At 66.6% G+C, this 19,730-nt stretch overlaps 1 protein-coding gene across 1 annotated transcript in view; it reads right to left on the reverse strand.

Annotated features, from left to right (window-relative positions):
- The window catches only part of SPEG (striated muscle enriched protein kinase), a 38,613-nt gene that overhangs the window by 13,992 nt on the left and 4,891 nt on the right, over positions 1 to 19,730 (reverse strand). Inside the window, 12 exon segments of the mRNA XM_086615336.1 lie at positions 891 to 1,151; positions 3,226 to 3,407; positions 3,624 to 3,712; positions 3,986 to 4,086; positions 4,089 to 4,196; positions 5,876 to 6,058; positions 6,758 to 6,901; positions 7,919 to 9,446; positions 10,577 to 10,962; positions 11,136 to 11,237; positions 11,671 to 11,705; positions 13,002 to 13,041. Coding sequence (XP_086471462.1) covers positions 891 to 1,151; positions 3,226 to 3,407; positions 3,624 to 3,712; positions 3,986 to 4,086; positions 4,089 to 4,196; positions 5,876 to 6,058; positions 6,758 to 6,901; positions 7,919 to 9,446; positions 10,577 to 10,962; positions 11,136 to 11,237; positions 11,671 to 11,705; positions 13,002 to 13,041 — 3,159 coding nt within the window.

Consider the following 19,730-nt stretch of genomic DNA (forward strand, 5'->3'; position numbering starts at 1 on the left):
CAGGCTGGATGCTCCAGATGAGGGGGTTTGAAGCAGGGACCACTTTGCAGTGACCATGTCGTCCCCTACCTTGGGCAGGGATTGACACCATGCTCCAGCACAGCCTCACCTCCCTGCACCCAAAACTGCTGCTGCCCTCCAGTCCCCACACACAGCCTCCTCCATGGAGGATGCAAGGGCAGCAGCCACAAAGTGCTGGGAATGCCGCTGCCCCTGCACCCACCGCAGCCTGGGTTACTGCCAAGGGGCTGCCCAGGCGAGCTGGGGAATGGGAAAAGGACCCTTGTCCCTGCCCCACTGCGGGGCACAGAGGCTGTGTGCGGCGTGCCCAGGCGCAGGGGATTGTCAGAGCCATGAGACAGAGACTGAGTCCTGCTGCTCTTCCTCAGCTGCCACCAGTGATGTCTTGGTGGGAGAGGATGGGTGTCCCTGACCCCCTGCCCATTGTCCCTGCCACCTCCCAGGCCAGCAGAGAAAGCTCGACCAGAGCTGGCTGCCCAGAGGCTCTGGAGCCCGGGAACAGGGACAGCTGGGCTCCAGAGCTGCATCCAGCCGGTGCAGCCACAGTGCAAATGCATCTCCCTACATCTCTAGGAGGTGCATGCATGCTGGCGGAGAAGCCAAGTAGGGTGGGACAGGGCTGCAGGGCTTGGGGTGCTGGAGCCCAAGGACTGATGCACACCAGGTTTCCCAGCTGGGGAAAGCTACCCAGCCCCTGGGGCAGCAATCACCCCCCATCCCCCCGACTCCCACCTCCAGCACTCACAGCTCCATCCCAGGGGACCAGAGCCCTGAACCCATAGGCTGGGGCAGCTGTCCACCCCCAACACTCCCCCTAGGGCCAAGCCCCGATCAAGACTCCCCTGGGGAGCTGCGTGACCGCCACTTACCTTTGGCAGTGCTGAGCTTGCAGGTGTAGATCCCGCTGTCGTCCTCGTGCACGGAGGTGAGCAGCAGCTTGCACTTGCGCCCGTCAAAATGCATCTTGCATTTGAGCAGAGCGGGCTGGAGAAGCCGGCCCCGGGACAACCAGTCCACGTCCATGTCTGGCGGGCCAGCCACCAGGCACTCAAAGAGTGCCAGCTCCCCCGCCCCGACCACCACGTCCTGCAGGGGAACCACGATGGCCAGGGACTGGCACTCGGGGCGAGCTGCCCGGGAAGGGGGGAAGAGAGAGAAAGAGAGAGAGACGCGTCTCAGCAACTGAAAAGCAACCACGAGAGGTGGCGGGGCTGGAGGGGTACGTGCGGGGCAGGGGGTGCATGCGGGGAGGGGGCCTGGAGCAGCGGGCGAGGGGTGCAGCGGGGAAGGGTGGGAGGACAGGGCGGAGGACGAGATGTGGAAAGCAGAGCTGAGCCAGGGAAGGGGCCGAGGGGTGAGGGGAGGTGTCCGTGCCAGGAACACACCACACAGCGCTTTACCAAACAGATTTTATTAGAGCTACAAAAAAAAAAAGGGTCACGGCCTCGCAGCCCACCCCGCCCCGCGCCAAGCCCCCTCCCCAGGGAGAAGAGACCCAGAGCTGGGGGTTCTCCGGGTGGACCCCGAGCCCTGGGGCTGCAAGGGACGTCTCGCGGTGGCCAGACCGGCACCTGGGTGGCTGCCATGAAGCCCAAGGGGCCGACACTCTCCCTCCCCACTGTGGCTGGAGCAGGGTGCTCCCCTGCGGGGGTCCCTGGGGTCTCCTGTCCCCCACGCCCCAAGGTGACCGTTGCAGAGCTGCCACCGCACCGCAGCCCCTTCCCTACAGTCCTGGCCGGCATGGCGGCAGCCGTGGGCTCAGCTCCCGGCTCCCGTTCCCTGGGCAGCAAGGAGAGGAGTGGCAGGACACGCAGACAGGGACAAACAGATGGAGCAACAGACTAGACAGCATCATACGGCCACCCTGGCCCAGCTGAGGGGGTGCCTGATGCTCCCCCCGCCGCTCCCCCCACACAGCCTCGTTACGCCTCCCCGGCCATCCAGTGAGCCCCTGCCCGCGGTCGAGGGCCCGCGCGTCCCCGCGGTGCGTCCAGGACGAGGCGGCGGATGGAGCAGGAGGTAATAACACAAGGTGAGGTCCACTGCCTAAGAGGTGTCCAACTAAGAGCCCCGCGGCCGCGGCTCTGAGAGATGCACCCCCTTATCGTACTCCCCCTGCGTACAGATAAAAACCGCAGTCAGCAAGCGGAAGGGTTAGTGCAGCAGCGACGGGACGGCACGCACGCACACGCCAGCACCGGCACGAGGGGTGCGAGCACGCGCCAAGGCGCGGAGCCACACACCGAGCCCCCTAAAAGGGACCAGGGCTTGGGCCGGCTCCCGCTCCCACCCCCGTGCCGCCGTGCTTTGCCAGATCCAGGCTGGCAGCAGGGTCCCGGCAGGGTACAAGCAGTGCAGCCAAGGCCAGGGTGGGACGGGCGCAGCCCGGGGGGCTCAGGCAGCCATCAGCGGGGAGGGCTGGGGGGAGCAGGGCACACACAGCAAAGGGCAAGAGGAGGGAGGCAGCATCACTCGTCCACGCAGGCTCCTTCCCTGGCCTTGGGGGATGCCAGGTACAGCCTGGCTATCAGTTCTGCATCCGCTCCCCAAATTTCACACATATATTGGGGTCCTAGGAGGACCACAGCAGGGCTGGGGAGGGACAGCCCGGGAAGGGAGCCGGACAGCCCAGCACCATGCATACAGGCTAGTGCTGGAAGGGGACCTCTCCAAGCTGCCCTGTGCCTGCCACGCAGCTTGCAGGCTGCCTGGGCAGGGAGAGAGGGAGCTGTCGGCACCACAGGGCAGGGGAACATGTGCCCTGCAGGGTCACCAGGGGCAAACGCCCTCCCTGCACAGCCAGGGGCAGCACCTGGCCCCAGCAGGGGGTACGTGGGGGGACAAGGGGAGAAGCTGGGCTGCAGGGCGCAGCAGGCTCTGGGTTAGGCCAGCAGGGGCCATGGCACAGCTGAGTGGTGGGACCCAGGGCTGTGGGGTGGCACATCTGGATGGGGCAGCAGAATAGCCTGCCTTCTGCTGCTGGGCCAGCCTCTGCAGGCAGCCGCAGGCACACAGCTCCACTTTCCTGCTCCCAGCTTGCATCTTGCCTGCGATACGGCAGGGAAGGGCAAGCTGGCTCGTTCCCTTCTCCTGCAGCACCGCTGAGGTGGGGTCTGCAGTGGTCCCTTCCTCACATAGCTCATGCAGGGCACTGGAGCCAGCTGGCCCCTCGGTACCAGGGGGAACGCGCTCGGGGAGCTTTACCTCTGACCTCCAGCTTGGCCTCACACTGCTTGGTGCCATACTCGTTGACGGCCTTGCAGGTGTAGAAGCCAGTGTCAGTGCGCTCCGCCGCCAGGATGTGCAGCGTGAAGAGCCCCCGTGCCCCCTCTGCCTCTTCCACGTGGTGCCGGCGTCCATACTTCACCGGCTGCCGGTTCCTCAACCTGCTCAGGACACAGGCAGATCAGCACGGTCACACCTGGCCCTGCATACCCAGCGTGGCTGTCCCTAAAAGCCCTCCTTTCTTCCACCCCCAACCCTGTTTGGGACCAGCGCTCCAAGCTGCCAATCCCCAAAAGGGATGTCACCTAAAGGGGAGGTCACTGTGCCCATCCCCTCCTTCCCTGCCCAGTTGTGACTTGGCAAGCACCCAGACTCACCAGTAAATGATGGGCTTGGGGTCCCCACGGACGCGGACGCTCATGCTGACATCCTGCCCCTCCAGCACCGACTGGTCTGACAGGGACACCTGGGGAAGCGAGGGTCAGAAAGCAGCAAGCACTCACCTGCACCCAGGGCCATGCATCCCCACCACTGTACCCAGGGCTGTGGCCCCATCACAACAGCAGCCCTTGGAGCAACAGGGGAGCTGGTGGGGTGGAGGCTGCCCACGTGCCGGGAGCACCCCAGATCAGGGGGTAGGAAGGCCTGACCTGGCACCTCCTGGTACCGGGGACCACTGGACTGCAGTCACAGCGCACTGCTCCCCCTCTGCCAGGTCCCAGGGAGGTCGTCAGCTCACCTCAAAGGTAGGCGCAGCCTTGAAGGTGCTCTCCGGGGAGCCGTGGGCAGCCCCATGCTCAGTTCTGGGCTGCAGCTTCATGGCTGGTCGGTGTTGGGGGTGCCAGACTCAGGGAACTCTTCCAGGGGGCTCAGGTACTCCTCATCCGAGGTGATGGGACTGGCCTGGCCGAGGGGGGGTGCCAAGTTCCCATGCCGCTCCACGGTGGGGGCTAGCACAGGAGAGGCTGGATAAGGAGCTGGCAGCAGGCAGAGTCGGGCAGGCAGGTCAGGGCACCCCTCCCCACCATCCTGCACCCCAGGGCTGCCCGGGGACATCCATGCCACGGCACATCCCAGCTCGGCCGCAGCCAGCAGTGAAGGGGTGCGGGGCCGCGCAGGGGGAGGGGGTGAGAAGCACTAAACGGAACGATAAGGGGACGCGATATCCCGCAAGGCGACAGCAGGGCTCAAGTGGCTCTTACGCAGCAGCCCGCGCTCCCATCCTTAAGCCGCCTGGATTCCCGGGATGGCTGCCCCAGCCCCGAGCCGGCGAGGGCTGAAGGTGACATTGGCAGCTGCGCTCCCCCAGCAGCCCGCCCGGCCGCCTGCCTGCTCCCCGGGGGGCCGCACCGGAGGCCGGGAGGGGACGGGGGACCCGCGGGCCGCGTGATGCGTGCGGGGGCCGGGGGGCGGGTGGTGCGGGGTGGGGAGCAGCGAGCGGCGCGGGGTGCTGGCAGAGCCCGGCCGCCGCTCTGGGGGTGCTGGCCCCCCTCCAGCCCGCCTGCCGGAGCGCCCTCACTCCCCCTCTCCTTACCAGGGGGAGGCGGGCGCGCTGCCCGGCGCAGGGCGAGGACTGTGCCCCCCCCGCGCCCCCGCGATGCCCGCGGGCAGTGCCAGAGCGGCGAGCTGAGGGGGCCCGATCCCCGTCTTCCCCCCGCCCGCCCTCTCGCATCCCCCCCCGTGGCCCCCCGAACTCACCAGGGGGCGCGGCCCCGGCAGCCCCCGCCCCGAGCCGCGCCGCGCCGGGCCGCACCGCCGAGCCGCCGCTGCCGGAGCCGGAGCCGGGGCCGGGGCCGGGGCCGCGGCCGGTCCGGCGGTGCCGTGCGCGCCTCCCGCTCGCAGCGCCGGCGGCCCGCTGAGCCCTTCCCACCCCAGCGCCGCCCGGCCCCCGGGGCTGGGCCAGCAGCGCGGGGGAGGGCCCGCCGCGGGCCGGGGGCTGCCGGGCCCCTGCCCGGCCTCCTGCCGCTGTGCCCTCGGCTGGCCCTGCCCGGTCGCTGCTGCCCCTGGGTGTACAGCCCCGCTGCACTACGGAGCAGGTGTTTTTTTTGGGTGCTTCCAGCCCCCAGGGCAGCTCTGAGCCTCTGCACCTTCCCCAGGGACACTCTCGGGATGGGGAGCGCCTTGGGGCTGCGGCAGGCTGGGTATCCCCTCGGCCAGCGGGGTGGAGGGCAGGGTGGGTACCCCCTGGCTAGCAGCTTGGTGGGCAGGGGTATCCCCACAGCTTGTGGGGCAGGAGTATCCCCATGGCTAGCAGGTTGGAGGGCAAGGGTATCCTCACAATTTGCAGGCTGGATGGCAGGCAGGGGTACCCCCATGGTTTGCGAGTTGGAGGGCAGGCTGCGTGACCCCATGGCTAGCAGGGTGCGGGGCAGGTGTTGGGGGGGCCGGACATTGGGCTGCTTGCTGGGCGTCGAGGGATGCTCAGCATCCTGACCCCGCTCCCCCCACGGCAGGATCCCTCCGTGCTCGCCGGGAGCACGTCAGCTGCTTTGGTTCAGACCGAGCCTTGTAGGGTAAGGAAGCCAGTTTCTTCCCAGTGACAGCAGCGGCCGAGCTGGCAGCCAGCCTGCCCCGGCGCCAGCCCTCCCACCGCCGGCCGCGCTCCCGCCGCCCCGCCGCCGGCGCTCACCGGGCCGCACGCTGAGGATGGCACTGCAGCAGGTCGCCCCCACCTCGTTGGCCGCGGTGACGGTGTAGAGGCCGGCGTCTGCTACCCGGGCGCTCCTGACCAGCAGGGTATGACGCTCGCCCTCCGCCTTGATGGGCCGCGTCGTGCTGCTCCGCAGCGGGACCCCGTCCTTCCTCCAGGACACTGCCGGCAGAGGCCAGGGTCACTCGTGGGCAGGAAAGCCCAAGCTCCCTCGGGGTCAGTGCAGGGTCCCGGCGAGGCCAGGCGCTCCCCTGCCTGGCCTGGGGACCCCTTTGCTACGGGGAGCAGCCCCGAGTTCTCACGGGCGGAGAGCGCGGGGCTAGTCCCCGCCTGATTTCTGGCATCCTCCTGCCCTCCAGTGGAGGCTGGAGGAGGGAATCAAAGCCGCTTCGCTTCTGCTCGGCTCCGTCGGCTGGTACCAGCTCTGGTTGCCCAGCTGCCCCTGCCCACCTCCTGGCTACAGCATGCCCGGAGCCCATCGCCCCTGAGCCGGGCTCTGCCCCCGGGAAACCACCCAGGCTGTCCAACAGCACCCCAGAGCATCACCCGTCCCTGCCCACGCGGTGCTCAGTGGCCCTTCTCCCGCTCTCCCACCAGCCCAGCCCAGCACGGGGCAACAGCAGACACCCTGCCCACACCATGCCCTCCGCACCCTTCCCTGGCAGGCCCTGCTCAAGCACTTCACTGCTGCCTGGGGAGAAGCAAAGCAAAAGGGGTGCTCCCGGGGTGGGTACATCACCTCCCTGAGACACCCAGTTCACTCAGGTGGCCCCAAGGGATGGCTCAGCGGGTGGGATGTGGGCATGCCGAAAGCCCCTCCACGCTGATGCCTCCGAGCCCCCCAGCCCCGTGGTCACGCACCTTCTGGCTGGGGGTTGGCTGTGACAATGCACTTGAGCAGCACCTCCGCCCCCACGGCAACTGCCATGTCCTGGATGGGGATCTCAAAGATGGGCGCTTCCAGGGGGTCTTCACCCGCGGAGACATAGGAGTCATCGGAGGACTCTGGACAGGGAGAGACAGACACCATGGCTGTCAGTGGGGTGGATTGAGTGGGTCCGGTGCCACGTCAGCTCGCGCACAGGCAGAGCAGGGGTCCTGCGACCCTCTGCCCACCTCTGCCAGCACATGCCCCACATCCTGGAGCATTAGCAGGTCCCTGGACCATGCAGTAGAGGAAAGGGCCACATCAGGGGCCACCACGGCACAGTGCCTGCAGTGGGACAAGGCAAGGGGCCACAGGGCAGGGAGAGTACAGCCTGCTGTAAATCCCCATACAGCATAAGGAATGAAGTGACAGCAGGATGTGGAAGAAGGGGGGCTGTACAGCCCACCGCAGCCCCTGCTCCAAGCTTCCCCGCCAACACAGGGTGCTGGCTGCTCTGTCCCCACCACACCAGCATCAGCCTCCTGGCTCCCTCCCCTCTCATGGCCCCAGCATAACAGGCAAAGGTCTTGGGGCAGCGCCAGGTGCCTCAGGCACGTGGGTCTGACACTGCTCTGTCCAGAGCAGAGCCTGGAAAGAACTCCCAGCCCGGGTGCAGTCTGGTCTCACCCCTGGGTGCTGGGATGGGCAGGGAACTTCTCCCCCAGCCAAGCCACCGCAACATCCCCTGGGGGCACTTGAGCTGCATGCCCTGCCTAGAGCACAGAGCACAGTCCAGCCAGGACAAGCTGCAAAGGATGCCCTGTGCCCCAGGGGGGCCAGACAAGTCCAGGGCTGGGTGCCAGAGGTCAGCACCTTGCATCCTTCCCATGCCAGGCAACAGTGATGGAGACGTCAGCAAGCTTCATGGCCTCGAGGCCCAGCAAACTGGTACCCAGGCTGGTCCATCTTATGGCGCTAGTTGGTGCCAACACCCCTAACTTCAAGAGCCATGTTCCCCCACCCCACCCCTGTGCTCTCTGGCACAGCCTGGGCTCTCCACACCTCCCAGGGGCAGGCTGGGGGTCCCCCATCCCGCTCAGGGGCCGGCTGGGCTAGCTCTGCATCCGCAGGAGTCCAGAAAGTCATGCCCGTACCTAGCTCTGGAGAGGTGGGCCTGGCTCGGCGCCCCTTCCCCTTGCTCCGCGTGCTCCTGCCTTCTTGAGCCATCCGGCCACTCTCTTTCTTCTCCGACACTTTCGTCTGCCTTCTCTCCACCTCCCTGCCCGCGCCGTGCTGCCCTGCCCAGCTCCTCTCCAGGCGAGCCTCCTGCTCCATCCCCGGCTTCGCCCAGGGCAGGAACCGCACCTCCGTGGGCGTCTCCGGCCGCCGGTACAGCCCATGGGGCACGGCCAGCCGGGCAGCCAGGGCTTCGCTCACTGCCCCAGGGGCACGGGCTCCACCGGCGGGGCTCCCGTCCGGGCATGGGCTGCCTTCGGCGGGACCCGCCTGCGAAAGGGCCGCCCGTCCCTGCGGGGTGGCTTGCACTAACGGCCACTGCTCCTTCTTCTTCACTTCCCCGGTGCCTTCTTGCTGCCGACCCTTCCTGGCACCCGCATCCTCCACCTCCATGGGCTGACTGGCCACCCCGCCGCTCCGTGCCGGGGCTTTCCGCCCGCGCTGCCCTCCCGGCTCCCTCTCCCCGTCAGGTCCCACCAGCACCACGCTGGAAAGTGCCAGGTGCTGGATGACGTGGGTGCTCTCTGCTGGCGGGAAGGTCTTCGGTGGCAGCGCCTTGCGCCCGCCAGCACCGTGCAAGGAGGCGATGCGGGGGGCATGGGGGGCGGCGGGCTCGCTGGCCACTGGGGGTGAGGGTGCCGGGGGCAGCCCAGCTTTGCACAGCTCCTGGGAGCGCCGCAGCTGCTGCTTGGACACCGTCCGCTTGATGCGGGTCAGCTCCTCCGCAAACTTGTGCTCAATGGCATAGACTCGGCTGGCGAATTTGCCCCGCTCGTCGAAGGAGGCAGCTTTCTGCCGGAAAGCCAAACGCCGGCACGCTGCTGTGCTGCCGGGATCCCAGCGGCCACCTTCCCGCACATCCTCCCGTGAGCTGCCCGGTGTGCTGGCACGGCGCAAGCCGGAGCCAGGCTGGTCGAAGGAGCGAGTCTTGCGCAGAGGCAGGCCGGGGTGTGTGTGGAAGGGGCTGTCTGCCTGCTCCAGGCTCCTCCGCCGCTCCTCAAAGTACTGCAGCCTCTCGAAGATCTTGGAGCCAGAGCGCACCAGCTTGGGGGATGCCCGGACAGAGACGCGGCTGGAGACGTCGCTCATGGGTGTCTGGGGACGGGACTCCTGTGTGCTGCCCTGCGAGTATCCTGAGGACTTGGGTTTCTTGATCTTCTCTTCGTACTCCTCAGGGACAGTGTCCTGGTACTCGGCCGGCATTGAGGACTTCTTGCGGGGGGTCACGGGAGTGAAGGAGGGGACGCCAGGGCTGCGGGCGGCAGGCTGGGGCGTGGCACTAGCGAGCTGTGGCAGGCACGGGCCAGCACGGGGAGATGGTGAGCGGAGGATGGGCGGCTTGGCAGTCAGTGGCAGGGCAGCAGGGGACCTCGGGGGCTCAGCACCAGGCTTCGGAGAGACAGAGCCGCTGTGGGGGTCATCTCTCCGGTAGCCCCCTGGGGGATGCTGCTGCAAGGGGAGAGACAGAGGAGAGCGCGTCAGAGCCCACCCTCATCTCCTTGCTGCATCCCTGCTCCCAGCCCTCCCCATGGTGCCCAATGGGGCACAGCCAAGTGGGCAGGTGGCCAGGGCAGCCCCAGGACCAGGGAGCCTTGAGGGACCTCGGCAAGTGAATCTGGCCACCCTGAGACCACCGGGAGCTGGCTGGGTTGAGTGAGAGTCCTGGGATGCTGTGACACAGTGGTGTCCCCTTGCCCAGGGGTATGGGACAGTGGGGTGATGCTGAGGTATCCAGCAAGTCTCCTCCCCGGGGCCACCATGCAGAGAGGACCATGGGCTGGGGGGTGCCCCAGTTTGCTGAGGTGTCCTTGTACATCAGGGCAGCGCAGCACAGACCAGCTCTTCCGCAAGGCAGAGGGGGTCCCTGAGGCTAAAAGTACCCCCCTGGACACATGCCGCTGCAGGCATGTCCCCCCACCCCGCTGCCCCCGGTGGGGCTCAGCGTTCGCGGCGCAAAAATCATAAGGTGGAGATGAAGTTCTGGTGGAACAAGCAGCCTCGAACAAAAAAAGGGGCAGGATGGAGGTCGAAGGAGCAGGCCTGCAGGGATGGGGACCGAAGGTGGTGGGGAGGGATGGGGGCTCTGAGCACATCAGCAGGTCCTGGAGAGGCAGCATGTCCCTGGCCCCCGCTGCCACCCCTGTGCAGCAGGGACTGTGGGTGGCAGAGCATTGCCAGAGGGTGTCCCAGGCTGTCGCGCACCCTCAGGTCCCCACGCTCTGGGATGCACAGAGCTCCCACAGCTGGGTGGGATGGGGGAACACCCACAGCACAGCCTGTGGGTGGGATGCTGCAGCTTGTGCAGCAGCACAGGGGTTCACCCCAGCCCCAACCTGGCCACAGCAGAAAGGGATCCCACTCCATGTGCCCTCCCTCGCCTAAGGGCCTGTCCCCCCCAGGTCCTGGTTGCTCCCACCACCTCACCAGGAGGAGGCTGCTGACTGCTCAGAGCCCCCGTTCCTCATCCGGGCATGGCGAAGGCAAAGAACGGCCAGGCGGAGGGGAGGAGATGACTGCAGGGGTTGGAAGGAGATGGCCCCAGCGCAATGTCCCCTCCGCGCACTTCTCCCAGCTACTTACACGTGGAGTGAGAGCGCCCGTCCTCGGTACAGGCTGAAGGCGCTGCCGTACGGGTCGCTGGCCACTGAAAGGCTATCCTCTGACCCCCAGCTCGTGCCCACCAGATTAGCCCGTGATGCCCGCACCAGCGGCTCCACGCCCAGGTGCCGGACCTCGGCGCCGCGCGGGGCCGGCGCGTTTGCTTGCCTTGGGGTTCCCTGCGGCTGCTGCCAGGCAGCGGGGTGTAGGTAGGGTCCCCTTGCGGCGAGGCTGACATCCGTCTCCCTCTCCACCACGGTCTGCTGGCTGCCCGACCAGCTGGAGCGTTCCTCTGCCTGCGACAGGGCCAGCACCGAGGTTGGCGTTGTGTTCATGGAGGCGTCCACGAGGGTGTCGGACCCACCTGGAAGGAGAGGGGTGAGCCGACACAGGGTGTCCCAAGCAGCACCCTGCTGCCCTAAGCCCTCTCCCCCTTGCATGGGTGGATCGCAGCTCCCCTGCCCCACGGAGAATGCCCCATCTGGGCCACCTGAGCCCTTGTGGGGGCTGTGGTGGGGCTGAGTGCCAGCCGGGTGCCCGCTGCTCACCCGTGGGGGGTACTGAAGGCCGTCTCATCCTGGAGCTCGCTGCGCTGCGTCACCTGGGGGTCGCTGGGCTCATCTTCGCCTGTCTCCGAGTCTGGGGGGCGGGGGGGGGGGGGGAAGAGCAGAGGGTGAGGGGACACAGGGACAGTGGGCCAGGCTGGCACTGCTGCTTGCAGACCCACCGGCTCCAGGGGCAGGAGAGCCATGCCTGGGTAGCTCCAGGGGGAGGCAGCACTGGGGCAGGGGGCATGACTGTGACCTGCAGGGACAAGCTGCCAGAAGGGAAAGGCAGGACTGGAGGGAACAAGGTCCAGCAGGGCAGGGGAGGGCAGGCAGAGCAGGCAGGAGCAGCGTTAGATGATGGGAAGAAGGGATATGGTGCCGGGGGTGGGAATGCAGCTGGCGGAGGTGGCATGGGGACAGGGCAGCAGGCCGAGCGGACAGCGGTGGCGATGGGGCAGGGTGGCAGGCTGGGACACAGGGCCCACTCTGGGGGCGGGGCTAGCTTCAGGCAGGGGTCTTCCTACCGTAGCTTTGTTTCCTGCAGGAGCGGAAAACTTCGCTTCCATAGGGGCAGCAAGAGAGAGAGAGACATCAACACCCGGTTATCGGCCCGGCCTGCGGAGACGCGGGGGGCAGCAGGGAGGCACCTTGTCCCCAGCATCTTCCTGCACTGCCGTGGGGCAGGGACCTGCTGGGACAGTGCCTGGCTGGGCCACGCTGGCTCGGAGAGCCTGGCACCCTCTGCCAGGCTTTGGGTCCAACCATGGAGCCAGGACTGGGCATTTGCCTGGCTCAGGACCCCACGAGGAGAACTCCGTGGGGCCAAGGCACTCACAGAGCGTCGAACCAGGTCTGGCACCCCCCCGACTTCCCCATCACGTCTCCACTCTGCACCCATGTTCACCGCACGCCGCTCCAGTGCAGCACACAGACCCTCCTCGCACACAGAGCGTCCCGCCTGCGCAGCACACGGCACCATCCCCTCCCCGTGCCACGGTCAGATCCTGCCTGGCAGGACAGCCACCTCCTGTCCCCAGAGCTGCTGGAGCTGGCCCACGGGCTGGCCTGGCCGCCACAGCACCTGCACATCCCCACGCTCCACAGGGCACCGCAGCTTGGGGCTGGATCCGCAGCCAGTGCCCCAGCTGGGCCCTCCTTGGGGTGCTGGGGCACACGGACATGTGTGTCCTTGTGCAAGCACCCTCCCTCCAGCACATACACACACATCCTCTACCCCAACGGTGGCAAGTGCTGTGCGACACTGCCATGCCCCACTGCACGGCCCTGATTGATAAGCAGGGATGCTTGGGGTAGAGCATCCGCAGGCAGGATGCAGCCAGGCCAGGCTGGTGGCACCGTAACGTCCTGTTTCAGAAAAGCTGACACCATGCAGTCAGGGAGGGCCAGCCTTTCCTCCCTGCTGCTGCCCGAGCCCTCGCAAGCTGCTGCAACAGACCCCTCTGGCAAAGGACGTGTCCCCTGCCGCACCACCGCTCCTCTCCACTGCACTGCCATGGTGCAGTGGGGGGGCCACACCACTCACCCCCACTTCAAGCTACCCCTTCACAGCCCAGCACACCGCCAGCTGTCCCTGTGCACTGCCACCACACCAGGCTCTCCAGCCCGGCCACAACAGCCTGGCAGCCCCAAGGAACTGCAGGGCCAGGAGCAGCCCAGCTTGCAAGGGACACCAGGAGTCCCCAGCTGACCGGGACCCTGTTTCAGGGGTGGTGCAATGCAGCCCAGCCCTGCCCGACCACTGCTTATTGCCCATCGCAGCACAGAGGTGGGGCCAGACCCCATCCCGGTGCATTCAGGGCGGCGGGGGGAGCCAGGTCCTGGTAACTCAACGCACCATGCGTGAAGCGCCCGAAGCGCCGTGAATGGCCGGTCTTCTGCAAAGGAAAAGAGAAGAGAGCGTTACTCGTGGCACGGTGCCACGCGTCTGCTCACGCACACACGCACGCACGCTGCTGGCACGACACACCCGCACGCTCACGCCCCGTCACGGCACATGCAGCACCGCTCACACCCACAGTCGCTCACACACACACCGGCACAGCACACGTGGTGCCGTTCACACCCTCCGGCTGGCAAAGCACACCCGGCACCGCTCGCACGCACACTCACACACACACACATCCCCCAGCTGCACACCCACAGGCACACACCCCCACGCATGCAGACATGGATGGGTGTAGGTGGACACGTGTAGCGCATGCCCAGACACACACACACACACTCACACACACCTGGACACACACACTCCCCTTGGTGATGGTGCTCCACAGCCCTGCGCCGCAGCTTGTGCTGGGGGTGACACTGTGCACCCCAGCCCTGTGCCACAGCCTCTGCCCAGGGAGTGACAGCTGTGGGCAGTCTGGCTGCCCTGGCACCACTGCCCGCAGCCAGCACTGCCTCCAGCAAGGCTTTTGTCTAAGCAGGTGCTCAAATACTCTGCAGCCACTTCGAAGGCACTGCCTGAGCCAGTGTGGGGTCCAGGCCAGCAAAGCATCTTCCAGGTGCTGGCCCAGACATTGCCATGGGCACGGGCCCAGTGTGGGGACAGCATCCCCATCCCCAGTGAAGGCTGTGCCAGCTGCGAGGGAGGCTGCCTGGCACAAGCGGCATGGGACCGACCCGTCTGTGTGGGGTTGGAGGCATGGGGGCCATGCTCGCCCGCGCTGTCTGGGCAGGCAAGTGGGATTCAAGTGCTGGGCAGAGGTGCCAGGAGCTCCCTGCCAGCTTGGCTGCCCTCTACGCCGCAGCCCAGGGCTGGGCACCCACTTGCCAAGGAAGGGATCGGCTGAGGGCAACCCAGCTTCATGCACCGATGCCATCTCCCAGGAAAGCAGAGGGATGGGGTGATCTCCGAGGCAGGCAGGAGCAGGGATGCAGTGTGCAGACAGGCAGGCTTGGGCTGCCAAGACTGAACAACCTTCTCAGCCAGTCTGGGTGACGAGGTCTCCCCAGGACACTGACACCCTGTGCCCTGTCTCCCCAGCGTGGAGCCCAGGGCCGGACACCCAGGTTTCTTGAAGCCCTTTGCTCTGCCAGGCCCTCCTGCTTCCCCACAGCTCCCAAGCAGGGTGATGGACAGAAGGTCCCCAGCAACAGACAGCCCCTGGGGACAGCCAGACCCCCGGGACAGCCAGCCAAGCACAGCCAGCAGCTTGTCATCCTTGGAAGGGCAGCAGGATTGTTTTGCATGCCCCAAAGTTGCTGCCACTACCGCGGCAGCCCCTGCTGGTGGGGAGTGCTTGGGGGCTCCCACCAGCCCCCCGCCTGCATGCGGTGCTGACCAGAGGGCAGCAGCTGGACGAGACACATTTGTATTCTGGCTGAGCCAGGCTTCACCTCCCCTCCTCGGCTGACTGTGCTGGTTCTGGCTGGCAGCCCGTCTTCCAGGCCAGGGGAAGATAGATGAGTGATTAACTGCACCATCGGCGGATAATTCCCCATTAAAAAATGAAAATGCAATTGAGTGCCATTATCGGGTGTTCTTGTGGCTTCCCCGGGCGACCGGCGCCATCAGCTCCCCATCAAACACGGTGACTGCACCCAGCGGGGGGCCTGGGCTGGGCTCCATCGCCCAGAGCTATGGGGTTGCTGAGCCCCTCCCCTCTGCCTTGCAACAGGTCCCTGCAAGATTGAGGGACCCACAGCCCAGACCCTCCGTGGGCACAGCACCCACCCACCCACAGCTCGTCAGAGAGCGAGCGCTGGGTGATGCAGGGTCACCCCTGAGCAAGGAGGTGGAAAGGGGGCAGGAGCAGCTTGGGTCTCGCTGTGCGGCCATGGTCTAGGTGAAAAGGGCCAGCCAGAGAATGGGGGGTGTGCTCCCTGCCTGGGATTTCATTTTGCACCTTGGGAAAAGGGGTGGGGGAGCCCCAGAAACCTGCTCTATGCCCACCCAGCCTAGAGTGGGAGAAGACCTGGCTGGGATTGGCATCCAGCTTCAGCCCTGCCCCATGGGGCAGTCAGGTGAGACCTTCCCCTGTGAGACCTGCCTCCTTCCCCTGTGCCAGGCAGAGATCCACCCTGCCCAGGCTGGAGTCCTGCCTTGGTCCTGGCATGGGGCATCCCTAAACATGGCCACAGGGCCAAGGGGAGTCAAGGGGAGAAAAGGGCTCCTGGGGCCACGGAGCACAGCCCTTGCAGCCTGCCACCACCTGGCATGTGGAGCCCAGCACCATAGGACACTGGTGCCACTGGTGTGAGGCAGGCAGACGGAGCAGGGATGGGGTGAGGTGGGGAGGCAGTGGGTGGCCTGCCTCCTGCAGAAGATCAGCCACTGCGGGTGTCCTGACACTTGCCATGCTCAGCCAGAGGTGCAGGACCCTGCCCCACCACGCAGGCAAGCCCCTGGGCTTGCTACTCCCAAGGGCAGGTGAAGCAGCCAGGCAGTGCAAAGGATCCCCCATCGCCCCTGGCTCCCAGCATCCCTGGGGACCTCTGTCCCCCAGCGCATCCCACACCCCTGGGAAGGGGCTGTGGGCGACAGCCCCTCCCCAGCCCCTCCTGGGCCACCAGGCAGGGTAACAACGAGGAGGCTGTGCACCCATGCTGGGTGGAGCAGTGGGGTGGAGGGCTTCCTGGAAGGATGCCCCCCATCCTCCACCGAGGCCAAGTGACGTCCTTGTGCCTCGCTCAGTGGCGGAGCGTGCGGCGGGGCCCGCGGAGGAGCCTCGCCTGTGCCAGGCATGCTCCTGACGCGGAGGGGATGACGCATGCAAAGCCTCGTCTCCAGCTCCGTGACCACCGGCAGCGGGGCTGAGGGAGCCATGAAGCAGCCTCCATTTGCTGCCCCGGCTCCGGAGGGCAGAGAGGGGAGAGGGAGGCGTGGGGGGCAGCCCTCGGGTGGGGGTCCCAGCCCTGCTGCCGGCCCAGGCGGTGCTGAGCACCTGCCCTCTGCCGCTCCTGCCCGGGCTGGCGAGGACAGGCAGGCAGCTGGCGGTTCTGCAAGCGAGGCTGGAGCCGGTGATGGGCAGAGCCCTGGGGAGCCCCGGGTGGCAGCGGCAGGGCCGGTGGGACACCCCCCCGTGCCCGTTATCCCCATCCCGATGCGCTCCCTCTCCCCGGCACTGCCCGCTCCTCCCGCCACCCGCCGGCGCGGCAGCCCGGAGCCCTTACCTGGAAACGCTTCTTCACCCAGATCTTCTTCATGCTTCTGCAGAGCCCCGCTGGCCCTGTCACACCGGCTCAGGCCCGGCGGGACGCCAGCCCGCTCCCGGCGGGGTCCCCGCTGTCAGCACGCCGGGGGGGCAAGCGATGCCCCGGGCATCCTCCACCGCCGGCAGCCGGGGACGGCGGAGAGAGGAAGGGGCTCGCCAGGTTGGGCTCTCGGGAGGGCTGGAGCTGTGAGCATGAAGCATCACTGGAGTGCTCCTCCCTCCATCCTTCCCCCGCCTGCCTCCGCCTCCGCCTCCCCGCCAGCCCTGGCACGCAGTGACAGCGGCGGGGGACAGGCCGGGCACAGGTGGCGGGGGGCGAGGGCAGCCGCGGGGCGGGGGGGGTGGGGGGGTGTGGTGTGTGCTGGGGCGGGCACACATCCTGCCCCCCCCGGCTTTGGCTGCACGAAACCCAGGGGTCCTAGCCCCCTGCCCAGCAATGCGGCTGTACCGCATTGTCCCCTGTCATCCGCCCATCCTGCCCCACCTCCCGGGGCAGGGGCTGCTCTTCTCTCCCGTGCTCAGCACCGTGGGGCGCAGCCCATCACCGCGGCTCCCACGCACACCTGGTAGGGAACAAGAATAGCACAACACACCACACCAGCGCTCCACCCCACTGCCCTCCCCGCGCTGCCCCCAGAGTGTCCCCAAACAGGGCAGCTCCACTGCCACAGCTGCCACAACCCTGCGCACAGCTGCACAGCCGCGGTGTGCCACGGCACTGCCCAGCCAAGAGGCAGGCTCACCAGCACTCTGCCAGCCTCTGCTCAGTCCCCCACATCCTACAGCCATTGGAGATGCAGAAATACACAGGTGTGGGTCCCAGCACTGCCAACCCACCTGCGCACAAACCAGAGCTGATACGGACACAGTCCTTCAGAGCAATCCCCCTGGCCCAGCACTGCCCATGGCACAGCATGAGCCCCCCTTGCAAACCACACAGCCTCTAGCCCTGGGCACCCAGTGCCCTAATGCAAACCTTGCACCCTGCCCCGCCAGGTGCCTCAGGACCCACATGGGATGGCAGGGCTGGACTGCCCAGCCCTGGGCTAGCGTCACTGCTTTGTGGCTTGTGGGGACACAAGCTTGACTCGGGCGGCAGGCGGCTGTTCCTGTCCATGCCGCGTGACACACACGAGACCTCCCCTCGTGCTGGGGTGAGGATCCACAGCACAACTCAGGGCAGGACTGGGTGCCCAGGGCTGAGGCTGTGGTGGGGCTCCCAGGGTGTGGGCAGAAGCTGTGGGTGGGGGTTCCTAGTCACGGCCATTAAGTCCTATTAGTGCTCCCGAGGTGCTGGCACCACAACCCCAGCACACCTTCCCCAGCCGAGTGTCCCCAGCCCTGCTGGCCTGTCTCTGTTCTCTGGGTGATGCTGCAAATAAGCTGGAGGGGCAGTCCCAGCCCCACAGCCTCAGTGGGGACTTTCCTGCCTGCTGTGCCCCCCACAGCTCTGGGTGCCCTGCATCACCAGCTCACTGAGCCATTGAGCCCCGCAGCACCCATCAGCCCCTTTCCAGGCTCCTGGAGAGGCTGCCAAGGTCTCAGCCCCACTGGCTGTCCGTGCTGCTCGCTCCCACTGCAGAGCATCCGTGGGGACACTGCTGGAGGCCTCCCCATCCAGTGCTTGTCCCCATGCTGCTCACCTGTCCCCTGGGGAGCCGTCCGCCCCACGCAGGGCTGCACACAGGCACCACGCTCCCCATGACGCTTGGCAGCTCCGGCAGCTTTTCTCTGCTTCCCCTCCCAGCCCATGACTCCCAACGTGAGGCTTTTCATGGCTCCATAATAACTTGCAAATTACTCAGTACAAAAGGAGCTGTTTATACAACATTTCTGACAGTCCCACAATTCGAGTGATGCTGCGGGGTTTCCGTGGAGACCCCGTACGTCAGGCAAGTCCTACAAATGCCAGAGCTGGCACAAAGGGAATCTCCTGGCAGAGCCAGAGGACTCTGCTGGGCCCCTCAGCCCTGGGTGGGAACAGAGGTGGGTACCCCTGAGCTAGGGCTGGATAAAGGGGTGGGCTGTGGGGCTCACGTCTGCCAGGGTCCCTGCACCCAGGGTCTCCCTGCCAGAGCTGTCACTCAGGCTGTGCATGCCTGTGGTCCTGCCACAGACCTGCACAGCCTATGCCTGTTTTCACACTCAAGTGGGATAAAAGCCTGGTCAGGGATGCCGGGAAGGAGCGCTGAGGCTTGGGCTTGGCACATGGTGCCAGGGCAAGGGCGCTGCCCACCACAGCACCTGCAGGGACAGCCCTAGCACTGGCCCCAGGGAGGGACTACGCGTGCCCAGCCAAAATGCAGTCAATCGGGTATCCTCTGACTGCCACATCTGCTGCCCCATTGGCCACAGCTCCCAGCTGGCTGGGCACACAGCCCTTCCTGTGACTCCAGCTCTGCCACTCGGGCTATCCCCTCTGCAAAAGCCCCAGGAGTGGCTCTGCTGCCCCAGAGATGCTGCACGCCTGGAGCACCTGGGTCGCCTCCCTAAGGGCTGCACCTGCTGCGGGGCCTCCTTTCCAGAGGCTGCAATACCTGCAAATCCCCCTGCAAGGGACAAAGCCGGAGACCCTGCAGAAGGTGGTCTAGTGGGAGGTGATGGGAGCCTGCGCCCACGGGGACCCTCTGCCCTGCCCCAGCTGAGGACAGCCTTGGCACGCCTGCTCCTCTGCAGGACAGAGAACATGGGGCAGGGGGACCGGGCCAGCACAGCCATGGCATGGACAAGAGGCAGAGCCAAAGCAGGTTGGCCGCCATCATCACCCAGCTCCAGCTTCACCTGCTGGCCACGCACCAGCCCAAGCAAAGCAGACAGCAAACACTTGCTCAAAATGCAGCATTAACTTACACTGCTCAGAGGCCGCAGCTCCCCACGGCCTGCTGAGCCTCCCTGCAGCTCTGCACAGATCCTGCCCCTGCACCTCAGCACTGGCCGGGCACTGGCCACCCAGCCCCGGCCACCAGCCCCCTTGTCTCAGTGCCTGAATAATTGATGGCAGCGGGTGCATGCAGCCAGCTCGGGTAGGAGGAGATCTGGGCATGAATCTTTCATGTGTTTGCACCTCCCGGAGCTGCTGGGGATGGTCGCGGGAGGCGGGGATGTGCTGGGAGCCTGAGGAGGGGGGACTAGCACCAGTCCTGTCCCCAGGGGGAAATAAATGCAGCAGGACGGCCCTTGTTACAGGGCAGGGCAGCACCACAGCAGATTTTTGGCCCTGGGGAACAGCAATGCTCTGCTGTGACCCCTTTCCCGAGGGTTAGGGAGACCCCAGGTGCCCTCCCCAGCATCACCTCCCCTTGCTGCCACTAGAAGGATGCCTGAGCACATGGTGCCCGCTGCGGGCATAGGACGCGGGGACGCAGGACAGCAATGTGACCTTGGATCCGGGTGCCTGGCCACGGAGCAGG

The sequence above is a fragment of the Tauraco erythrolophus genome, chromosome 8, assembly GCF_009769465.1.
Source record: "Tauraco erythrolophus isolate bTauEry1 chromosome 8, bTauEry1.pri, whole genome shotgun sequence".
Classification (NCBI taxonomy): domain Eukaryota; kingdom Metazoa; phylum Chordata; class Aves; order Musophagiformes; family Musophagidae; genus Tauraco; species Tauraco erythrolophus.